This window comes from Meleagris gallopavo, chromosome 7, assembly GCF_905368555.1.
Source record: "Meleagris gallopavo chromosome 7, MGAL_WU_HG_1.1, whole genome shotgun sequence".
NCBI classification, from domain to species: domain Eukaryota; kingdom Metazoa; phylum Chordata; class Aves; order Galliformes; family Phasianidae; genus Meleagris; species Meleagris gallopavo.
In genome coordinates this window covers 9,114,313-9,126,407 of record NC_139410.1, presented here as the reverse complement: position 1 = coordinate 9,126,407, position 12,095 = coordinate 9,114,313, and the positions used below count along the sequence as shown (strand labels likewise).

Here is a 12,095-nt window from a genome sequence, read left to right as displayed (position 1 = left end):
TAAATCACCACTGGGTGAATAAGGTCAGTTTGAAATTTGAGTCATGGTAAGTAGCATTAGAATGGTAGTTGTTGACTAAAATATTAGCATACTTGGTAGTTCTGCATTTGAGAACAACTTCAAAGTTATGGTGACCTATTTTTTGAGAGAAAATTGACTACAAATGTGGACTTTGAAGAGAATAGGCAACTTAGAAGTAAGAGAGAGAATTAATTAATTACAGTGTTAATACTCGTGGAATAGTGAGATAGGGACATTCTGGCGCTACGTTTTTGGAAAGATAGTAAAAGTATTGGTAGAAAATACTGGAATCTTCAAAACTGGAAAATAAATCCTTGGATATGAAAAGCTATTAATTTCCTTGTGGGTTAGCTCTTTGCATGTGTATCTGTTCACTTAATACAAGTTATTAAAAGTATGCGTTTCCAATGGCAGAAATCCATCTGTAATGGATTCTGAGTTGTGATTAAATGAGACACAGCTTGGAAGGATAACCATTTTCACTTTAAGGTATTAGTTATTACGGAAAGTTTTGCAGAAACTGCCAAAGTCAGTCAGTAGCAGCACAGAAATAAGTAATGAAGTAAATGAAGCAAACACCAATTTTCTTCTCCTACCACCAAATAATGAAAAACAGGACATTGCATAATTGCCGAGTTGCTGACGTTTCCCTTGAATTCTGGAATGAGAATGCGTTTTTCAGGCATTCAATTTATTCTTTGGCTTTGTTTAGAGTGATAAAAAATGTTGCACCCAAAAAGCTGAAGTTGAATGAAGCTGAAGGAGAATTGAAGATTGCTATGGATGGTCTAAGAAGGAAACAAGCTGACCTGAAAGAAGTCCAAGATAAATTGTCTGTACTCCAGCAGACGCTGGAATCCAAGAAACAGGAGAAGGCTGACTTAGAAAATCAGGTACGTGATGCAAAATGTGAACTGTTCTTCTACTGATTTTTCATCAGAGTTACTTGATGGCATTTTTCCTTTTAACTGCATATGTACTGTCCTATTTCTAGATTGGCATCTTTTTATTTCAGTGATACGATCTGGAAGATTGGAATGGAGAAAGCATAGGGAACGAATGCTTTAGAGTAATGAAAAATACAGATGTCATGGTTTACTGACACCACTCTCCTGCATCCTCACTCATATCTGCTTTCCTAGGAGGTTGTTAATTTTCAGTGGTTTCAATGGGTTTGATTAAACGTTAACTTGCAGGCTAGTACATTTGAGGTTTTATTTACACCTTTTGTGCCAAAACAGTTTTGAGCGTGTTCACGGTAAACTCTGTTCCTGACTGCAGAGCTATTGTGCATGCAGAGACAGGCAACGTTTAGACGACGTTTTTTTATTTTATGTTTTTAAGATTTGAAATACAATGTCGTAAGGTTTTGTTACAAGAATACTATCAGAATTTGAAATGGAACCATTTTATCTTCTCCTTTGCCTGAAACATGTCCATACTAGATAGAAAGAACTAAGACAGAGCTGGATTAAATACCTGTTAAATCAAATTGGAAAATTTGGAAAAAACTTGGTAAGCTGATTTAGATAATAACCTGCAACAACAGAAATGCAGATTATGTATTCGTAGATGTTTTTCTCATAGGAAATAACGTACCTACTTTAGTACTTTTATTTACAACGATCTCTTTGAGGTGTTTTTGATTCTTTTGCAACACATAGATCATTTTGTTGACTTTAATACTTTCCGTATCGCAAGTGGAGCTATTGTGAATTGCGGTGAATTGTGGGTTTTATATTTGTTGTCTTTCTTAATTTAGATGAAAAGGCAGCTGAAATTTAATGGGTTTCACTGTGCCAGTAGCAAGAGTGTTTTTGCTTTTGAAGCATTTCAGTCATAAGTCGATGTTTTCTTTATGTTTCAGGAAATTGTGTAAGAAAGCACCTGCAAAGAGAAATTAATTTGTGAATATTTTTTTATATCTCTCAAGTGATCATGTAATATAATCAATTTTGTTTCTTTTTCCCTTAAGGTTGACCTATGCTGCAAAAAAATGCAGCGAGCAGAGCAGTTGATTGGAGGCCTCGGTGGTGAGAAAACTCGGTGGAATGAGACCGCTTTGGAACTGGCAAGGCAGTACATCAATTTGACTGGAGATATACTTATTTCATCAGGAATTGTAGCTTACCTAGGAGCATTTACATCCAGCTACAGAAAAGTAATGTGCCCTGTAGCTTCATGCATGCGTTTTGTAATAATTAAATTTAATTCACTTTACTTCTTCCTTCCCTCATTTTTAATCAAAGTAATTATTTTCTCCATTTTTCTTGAGAAAATGTTGTGTTGCTCTTCCGAACTATTGTTTTGTTCATAATGTAAATACTTTGATATTACTGTTTTAAATATTTTATAGAGAGAGTTTATTTTATAAGTATTTATAGCGTAAATAAATAGCGGGTTTTACGCATCCCACATACATAATTTTGAGAGTGTTCTGTTTTATTCTGTTAAGTGCATTTCAAGTAACTCACTTTGTTTCTGAGAAAGTAGGAATATTTTTGGAGAAATATCGTAAAGGGTTCTGAAATGTATTCCTGACAAGTGTAAATTCTAGCGTAGATGATATTCTTAAAACACACGTGGAGGCATCTCTAACCAAATATACTTATATTTCACGTATAGAAATCAGACTCAAAGGCATTTTTAGTGATGTTTTTAGATATCCTGTACAGAAGCATGAGTCTCTCTCCATTGGAGAAATACTGCTCTTGTCTGTAGCATGTAGTACAGGAAATGCATTGAAAATTATGTTTTTAATACTTGTGGAAATATTGTAAATAGGCAGAACTTTAGTTAATATTTTCTCATCTAGATGCAAACCAAAGACTGGACGTTACTGTGTAAAGCGAAAAACATTCCTTGTTCTGATGATTTTTCCTTAACGACTGCCTTGGGAGAGCCAGTGAAAATCAGAGCTTGGAATATTGCTGGGTTACCCTCTGACACGTTTTCTATTGATAATGGCATCATTATCTCGTAAGTAAAATAGATCTTAAAAAGCATAGTTGTTTTCTTACAACATGCTTTTCTGTTAACTACCTGTGTAGACGGTTTTCTACTGTGTACGTTTAAACTGTATAGCTGGTTTAACAACCAGAGTTGTAGAATAAATAAATGACTGTAATGTTTCAATTGAAGAAATACTAATAATACCCTTTAACTTCATAATGCAAAGTTTTTAAATCTGTGAATTCCCTCTCCTCTTTTTAAACTCCTCTGGATTGTTATAATGATACCAAAAGCAATGATATTTCACAACATGCTGCATACAGGATTACTCTTCAGTTTAAGATATTCTAAAGTGCTTCACCTGTGCTTTGGACGTCTCCATACACGCATAAAGACAGGATAAAAAAAAAACAACAACCACGATATTCACCTTCAAATTAATATATATTTCAGGTATTTATGGCAGCGCTTTTTTGTTGATAGGTTCTTTATAGCGGATTGATTAAACAGAAGCTATTCACAGAAGAAATACAAAGTGATAAACATTCTGTTCTAAAGCTTGGCTTTATCCTATTTTGAATTCATGAACGATGCAAGAAGAGAAAGAATAGAATTTTGAATTTTATGCTCGTAGTATAATCAGTAGATACGAAAGTAATCATCCTTCAAAAACTAAAGCTCTGTTAATTTAAAAGAAATGTGCTGTCTGTTACTACCAAGGGGTGGTTCTGCAGGGCTAACAGAGACTATTTTGTAAATCTTTCTTTGAGGATAACTTACTTTTTTGCTATATGGAAATGCTACGGAAATGCTATAGGTCTCAACTGCTTGTCTACAGACCCATTATGACTCAGTGAAGAACCTCTCACTTCTATCCAGTATGCTTGCCAGTATGTAGCTACCTATTTCCAGCTAGTGGGTTTTCTTCTTAGGGCAACTGAAGCTGAATTCACCTTGTTTTGATTGGCATTCTCTTTGTGATTGCTACCCCGTATACTTTGTTTCACATCTGTTGCTCTGTATTTTCCGTACAAAGAATAAAAGCTGCTTAGAACCAGGTCAGTGGCTGGCAAGCCTGTTAGTAGATACTTATGTAACACATACCTCACATCTTTTCTGCAGTATTGCATCGCATGAACTTGCTGATACAAATCTTTTCATTTTTGTTACCGTTTACATGAAAATTCTTGTCGCTGTTTGAGGAGGCTGATGTAGTGCAATGCTGGTGGTCGGATTCTTCTTTTAGTGCAGAGCGAACATTTTCACATTTAGCTAATATTGTATATTAAGCTAACATTTTGAAACATAGATGTGCGGTTAATAATTCAGCTTTGGTAATTAGGCAGGTGCCGTGAGTACAAAACTAAACAGATGTCAGAGAATAATTCACCAGATAAAAACCGCAATGTATTTTTCACATTTAAAAATTAGAGTTGATCGTACGCCTGGAAGCGAAACTTTTTATCCAAGTTTGCAGAGGCATGCTGGGATTATAAATGTAGCATGTAACTTTGTAAGCAATTACTGTATTAATAATTTGATCACCTAAGCTCAAAAGTTGACAAATGCTAATGAATCCACCGCTTTCTTCCACAGTACATCCTCTCCCATCACTTTTATAAAGCTTTGATCAAAATTCCCTTGGAGCTGACGAGAAGATGATTAGCATTTTAAAACTAAATAACGATGGCTCGTAATTTTGAAAAATCAGATAAGTTTAGCTCAGGTTGAAAATACATGTTATGCTTGTCGTTATGTGTGGGTGCCTACATTTTTCTTAGGACCTCAAGAACAATATAAAAATGCAACTTGAGGTTTTTATAACGATAAACACTTTAAAAAAAAAAAAAAAAGTAGCATGGTATTGCTTGTGCATTTTCGTCCATTAAAAATGGTTTCAACAGCAATGAAGGCCTTCTGTGATTGACTGTTATTAGATAGTCAGCGTACCTACATGTGGTAAAGAATACTGCAAAAAAAAACCCCATAAAGTAGTAATCAGCTCTGGCAAAAATAACATCGAGATATTCTGGGTGTCCATTGTGCTTTAGGATTAGGTTTAAAAAATGATGCCTTGAAGTATAAGACACCTCTTGCATCGAAAATTCCATTCGTTCGCTTGGAAATGCTAACTTAAGTCTACAACATTAAAGCTGTTCAGAATTTCAAAACTTACTGCAATCTTTTTAGTTGGAAAGAATTATAAAATTAAATGAGATTAATCTTTCTAGGATTTAAGAATTATTATTCTAAGTACTTCCTTTGAAAGGGGAAGCTATTTTTTGTGAGCAAATAACTTGAACTTTTGTGTTTCCTCTTAAACCACTCAAGATTACAGCTGAGCATGTACCAAGTAGGATTATGGACTTGCAAGCTTTTGTTTTAATGAAAAAAGAAAATACATTGCCTTAAAAACGACTTTGAGGTAACAGTAAAGAGCTTATGTTTCAGCCTTGAAATTTGTATTTTCCCTTCAGAAACGCAAGAAGATGGCCTCTTATGATAGATCCTCAGGGTCAAGCAAATAAATGGATAAAGAATATGGAAAAAGTCAATAACTTGCATGTAATCAAGCTCAGTGACCCTCAGTTTGTTACGACTCTGGAAAATTGCATTCAGTTTGGCAGTCCTGGTAAGTTATTGAATAATGAAAGTGTAAATTACAGGAAAACCTGGAGAATACACAATTAACTTAAAAACAAAACTCTGGAGTCAAATTGTAATTATCATTGCTGATGTCCTTGATGCATGTTATAACTAATTCTTAGGAGAAAATGATTCTAATCCTCAGTTTAATTGGTATCTTTTAATCACTCTGCAAGAACTATCACGTCTTTGTTTTCATGTTACAATCATTTGACTTCTAAAAAGTAATGTTGTTTCTATTTATGGCTTTTTACAAGTATGAATTACCGGAGTGTTAGGCTGTGATAATTTAATGATTCCCGGATTCTGTAATTTTACTGCAGCCTCCGTACTGTTGTACCCTCAAACATAAACGAGTTAGTTAATAGGATACGTAATGATAATCACAGCTAATTTTAATTGGATAACTGGACCTCAAGTAAAGAAATAGATTGTTTATTTCTGTTATTTCTCTTTCAACTTTGATATTCTTGAAGTCTTGCATTGAAAGACAAGAAGGCGCAGATACTCAAAGTGATTTCTTTCGGTGGCACATGGTGTATGATTTGATGTTACATCAGTTTTTAAAAATGATAATTTTAAACTGCTGTTCTAATCCACTGGCAGCGGTAATAGGAGTTTCAGCTGCTTGTTTGAAAATAGATATAATGTTAGGAAAAAAAGAAGAAATTAAAAATTCAGTTCTTTAATTTGGTTTTCAATTGGCCGAATGCTCTAAGAAATGTTAATTAAATGTGTAAATTTTTCCTGATTGATATTTTTACTTTTTGTGCATTGCTTACAAATTGCAGAAGACAGTCATTAAGTAGTATAAATGCCGAGATGGCCCTACTAACGCTTATATTATGTTGAAGTGCTTCTAGAGAATATTGGAGAAGAGCTGGATCCTATTCTAGAGCCACTATTGCTCAAACAGACGTTTAAGCAGTCAGGAAGTGTATGCATTTGTCTCGGAGACTCCACTATTGAGTATGCTCCCGAATTCCGCTTTTATATTACAACTAAGCTGAGAAATCCACATTATCTTCCTGAAATATCTGTCAAGGTGAGGATTTTCAAAGTACAACTCCGTTTTAACTTTAGGGTGATTCCTTGGCTACAGCAGGGAAGATTTTCTGGCATTTGTTGATTCTTCCTCGCTTACAATTTTTTTTTTCTTTTTGGCACTGCTGGAAGACTGGTGTTGTATCTTGTATCTAATAAGTCACCTTGCAATACAAACGTATTTTCGTACTCTCAGAAAATGTTGATTTATTTTAAAACTTTTTCCAGTCTTGATGCTCTTCAGTTACACTTCAGTTACGCTTATTACAAAAGCGTATTCAGGGATTTAATATAACATTTGCATGACATGCAAACTCTAATTAGACTTTCATATTCAAGATTCTTTTTTATAGTATAGGTAATTTCTGATGTTGTGCCTCCTTTATGAAAGATATAAATATAAGAATTGTTAACAAATGCTAAAATCGGGAAATAATTTTTATGTTCGAGGAACAAAAAAAAGCGTTTTTCTGCTTTCAAGAATAAAACAGGGGGTTTTTTCATCTTAAAATTGCTTGAGAGAAGTGTTGCACTTTTTTTTCATTGTTCCTTTTGAAGAGTTTTTAATTGAAAAATATTGCTAAACACTGTACTGAAAGACAGAATCTTTGAGTCAAGCTTTGTAAGTGTGATATTCAGCAATGCAGAAGTCTAAGTTAAGTTTCAACTACGAAAGAGTACTGAAAGCGGGGAAAAAAGCACAAAAATGAATGAAAGGGAATAACTTTTGTTCAGTTCTTTTCTCAAAAAATATAATTACTGTCAGATTCAGGAAAAGAAAAAAAAGATGAAACATAACAGGAAGAGAGCTTCCGAAAGATGTACTCTTAGACTAGTACGTATGTATTTAAAATTGTATGAAAATTATTTCCTAAGAATTGTTGATATTTAATAGAATTAAAATCTTCTAGTTGTCAATCAGCAATTGATACAAGGAGAAGACAGAAAAGTAATATCTAAATAACCTTGTCTGAACATAATTGTAATACCCTTCGGTGTGATTATCCTGAAGATCGCTCTGGAGGTAGCTAATGGAAAAAGAGTCCAGAGAAAATAGTTATTGATAGGGCTATCGTGTTTCATAGAAATGATCGTAATGAATTCTGATGTCTTATACAGCGAAGCCTTCAAAGGCACGTATAAAATGTATTTTCAGTACAGAGATATATTTGCAGTTATTAGTCATTCAGAGTATTGTTCCTCCATTTGTAAGATGATTTATCAGAAATTGCGTAGTTCAAAAAGCACTAAAAAACCTCATGATTTTCAGCTCTAGGAACGCTGTCTATTCATGTGCATTAAAAACATCTTTACGGCCCTCTGAGGATAAGGAAGAATGCAGATTTTAACGTTTGCACTTAGTCCTCAGAGGTTCAGGTATCCGAGCCAGCCAACGTTTCAGAGCGTAGCAGCTCCAGCCGAAAGTTACCTCAGAGCTGCTCGTAGCAAACCTTTTGCTTTGAGGAAGAGAAATGGAGCTTCTGAAACGTTCCTGCTGTTTATAAATTTTACCTCTATATAATCTGTATATTTAGATCCCTCTACATATTATATAGTAAGTTACCAGTATTAAAATTCTTAGAGAAGATGGGGGAAGAAAGTTGTCCGTGATGCTTGTGAAGATCATACTGATTCCTAGAGTCACGTACAATTGAACTTTCTCTCAAAATTCCCATTTAAAAAAAGCAGTGAAAGAGCCTCAAATGAGGTGTGGCATAAGGAATACTATTAATGTTGTATTTTAAGAAAATGAGAATAATATCCCTCCTAACTTCGCAAGCGAAGCTCATACAAAAAAGGTTTTGACAGCTTTTCATAGTAATAGTGGAAGAAGATTAAGGCAAATTGATCGTATGGATATTTTGTATTGTCACTAATCCTGAGGTTCAAGGTGAACGTTCTTTGGAAATACAAGCCAGTGATCATCCGTACCTACCAAAAAAGCCCAAAGAGAATCTATAGTCACTACCGGATAGTTCCTTCAAGCCAAAACTTTAATCAGTGAGTTGATTTTCTTGGTTTTGAATTACGTGCAAGTAATTCAAATCAAATCAAGTATTTTCTCATCTCTACTGGTAATGTATTTTTTACCCTTTTCATACAAAACATTATATGTTTTTTGCTGTTTCAACCGGAGCACATCATTTATTGAATCAGTTATAAATATGTTATAGCACAGAAATTCTTTTAGTAAACAAGTTTTTAAAATGTCTTTTTTTAATTTTTTTTAAGTTATTATTATTTTCTCAAGAGAAAGGGATGCTATTATGCTATTAGTAGGACACAAATATCTGCAGTAATAATAACGCAAACTACATGTGAACAGGACAATTAAAGGAGGAAAGTGTATGTTGCGGGATCAGCGTCAACTAAAAGTGTAACTCTGGCATCTGTTTTTCCTTACTTTATGAAAATTGCAAAGACATGAAGTAGTAAGAAGTTCCTTAAAATTCTAAACTGGGATCCATATTTGTATTTTTCTAAAATACTGTGTCGGCATCCCTTCTGCAGTGTGATGTTCAGATTGAACAGATCTGGAAAACAAACAGGAACAAATGTATTTACAGAACTTGTGCATTAATTTGAATCTTCTGTTCATAGAAATCTCTCTGAAATGAAAAAGCTATTTGAAGGATAAAGGTATCGAAAGGGAAGATCCTTTTTTTATATGCAAATGTTCATTTACGTTACGTGGACTGGTCACTTGAAGCATTAGAGCTTCCATGTAATTTCAAGGGCTAACTTTCCAGTACATGATCTGAAACTCTCAACTGCAACTCATTTACCATCCAATTTTTGTGTAACATGTCGTTATGCAATCCTCATCCTGTAAATGAGGAAGCATTTTAATTGCATATGATCAATTCTCAAAACATCTTCCTTCTAACAGGTAACGTTATTGAATTTCATGATAACTTCAGAAGGAATGCAGGATCAGCTTCTTGGAATAGTAGTTGCAAGAGAAAGACCAGATCTTGAAGGAGAAAAACAAGCCCTCATCCTTCAAGGGGCTGCAAATAAAAGGTATGAAGATAATTTCCCTTGCCAGGGACAAAAGCAGATTGCAGTTCAAGAAAATCAAAATCATAGGAAATACATTTCAGAGGCATTTTTTAATTGTTCTATTATTTAGGTCTGATTTAACAGGAACTTCAAGACCATGATTTTTGAGAGCCCAGACTCATCTTGTTTAGTTTTTAGGCTGATTAGAAGGCACGGTCTTTCTCGTACCGTTTATGGTTTTCTGTCACAGACACAGTTTGCTATCTGTGGGATTGTAATAAAATATTAAGGAAGTTAGGGGGATGTGTCATCGTAGAGCGAACTCCTGATCCTGTCTTCTGTCTTTACATGTCCCTTTCAAGTTGTTACTAACGTATGATTTGCTGTCCTCACAAACGTTGATGTTTTATAGTGTTTTTTTTTCCCATTTGTGCATTATATTTGCAATTATTGCACATGCTTGCAGATCAAAGCATGAAACGTGTAGCATTCAAAATTTGTGACGCATTCTCCCTTTGCAATGTTTATTTCGAGTCTGAAATTAGCTTAATTTTTCTGAAATTTAAACCAATGCATAATAACAGGTACAAAAAGGTTTTCTTACATTAAGTTGCGTACCATGGAAAGAATCTATGCGTTATCATCTTCTGTAAAACTAGCAGAAAATGACCGAATTTAATAAGCAAAAAAAATTGTATTTTATCATAGGCAACTAAAAGAAATAGAAGACAAGATTTTAGAAGTTCTTTCGGCTTCGGAAGGAAATATTTTGGAGGATGAAACCGCTATTAAGATATTGTCTTCTTCCAAAGTTCTGGCTAATGAGATTTCTGAAAAGCAAGCTGTAGCTGAAGAAACAGAAAAGAAGATTGATGCCACTCGTATGGGCTATCGTCCTATTTCTATCCATTCATCGATCTTGTTTTTTTCTATTACTGATCTAGCCAACATTGAGCCGATGTATCAATACTCTCTCACGTGGTTTATTAACCTTTTCACCATGTCTATAGATAACTCAGAAAAATCAGAAAATTTACAAACAAGGTAAGAGGGATAATTTGCTGTTTGTAGTTGGTGATGTATTTTTGGTTACTCTAGAAAAGTTATTGCCATTTCTGCAAAGTGTGTCGTGTAAGGCTTCGTGTTCTGAAACATTCCTTGTATATATCTACCAGATATTTTTCTGGAAGACAGTTTCTTCATAGAGACAAAATGGTATGATATAATACAAGAGCAACATATTTCGCTATTTTATTTATCAATTGCTAACTTAAACCCCGTGTGAAATTGCAGAGTAGTAGAGTGATTAAAATGGTGCACTCCTCTTAATTTTGTATTTAATGTATTGACTTTGTATGCCTTCCAGAAGCAGATAAGAAACATTCATGCCACTGGTAGAAAAGAATGAAGTCTTGTGTCCAGGGCCCTAGGCTGTCGAGTAGGAAAAGCAGTAATTACTAGCCCAGCAAATGTTGCACTGTTTGATTACAGTTTTGTACATGGGACGTCCCTCCCACTTCCATTTTTTCTTCACGAGAATGGGAGAAACTGCAATCTTAAATGATCTAATAAAAACAAGCCCTGGATTTATTTTACGTGTGATCGATTAAGGTCACAGTAGGATTATTGAAAATATAACACTGAAGTGAATTATCTACACGGAGATTTTCTCAAGAGATCTTTTCAGTATTCCATCAATTAAGTTAATAGATTCTATTTCAGCGGCTTGTTTGATCTCCAGATCTGTGGATTAAATGCACGGAGCTTTGCTTATCTAGCTTAGCTACTTCCGTGGTCATTCAGTGAATGAAAGATAGGAGAAACTACTGCAGAAAAACCAGTTAGTGTTGCAGAATACAATTTCTGAATTATCTGTTACAGTCTGTGTTTTATCTAAATACAAGTAAGGTGCTGTACCTGGTAAGGTAGCGCTTAACATATAAGCGGTTGTTCTAATGGCGTACTGAGTTACAAAGGTTATTTTTTCATTAGAATTTAGTTAAGGTCTGTATAGTTCAAGGTTAGCATACCTGTTTTATCAAAAATGCTACGCATTCAAGTCATTAATACTTTGTTATCGTATTTAAAACTACGTTCAACTTATCCTTCTGCCAAAACACAGTCTGCGTTCTATACACCTATCTCTTTGACTTTAAATCTTACATGTTCTTGTCTCAAAAAAGCAGCCACACGCGCCCGTGTTCCTAAATCAAAGTCAGCAAGTGATAAGAAAGAAGTTTTTTACTTAGCTTATTTGAAGCAAAACTTTGTGCTAGCAGAAATAGGAAGACGCGGGACCTGAATTCCAGCTGACAGTACACATTCCCATGGCATGATTGGCATAAGCTCATTTTTACAGCTTTGCCCATCAAAGATGTAATAAGGCAGACCTGCCAAGGCACAGAAAGTTCTATTAGTTACTAATTCAC

General features: G+C 34.5%; 1 protein-coding gene across 6 annotated transcripts in view; it reads left to right on the top strand.

The window, feature by feature from the left end:
- The window catches only part of DNAH7 (dynein axonemal heavy chain 7), a 98,142-nt gene that overhangs the window by 66,383 nt on the left and 19,664 nt on the right, over positions 1-12,095 (top strand). For all 6 annotated transcript variants that reach the window (XM_085228832.1, XM_085228831.1, XM_085228834.1 and 3 more), the window contains 7 exons: positions 734-914; positions 1,997-2,182; positions 2,837-3,000; positions 5,451-5,605; positions 6,474-6,664; positions 9,554-9,687; positions 10,375-10,710. In XM_085228832.1, coding sequence (XP_085084958.1) covers positions 734-914; positions 1,997-2,182; positions 2,837-3,000; positions 5,451-5,605; positions 6,474-6,664; positions 9,554-9,687; positions 10,375-10,710 — 1,347 coding nt within the window. The remainder of the gene's footprint in view (positions 1-733; positions 915-1,996; positions 2,183-2,836; positions 3,001-5,450; positions 5,606-6,473; positions 6,665-9,553; positions 9,688-10,374; positions 10,711-12,095) is intronic.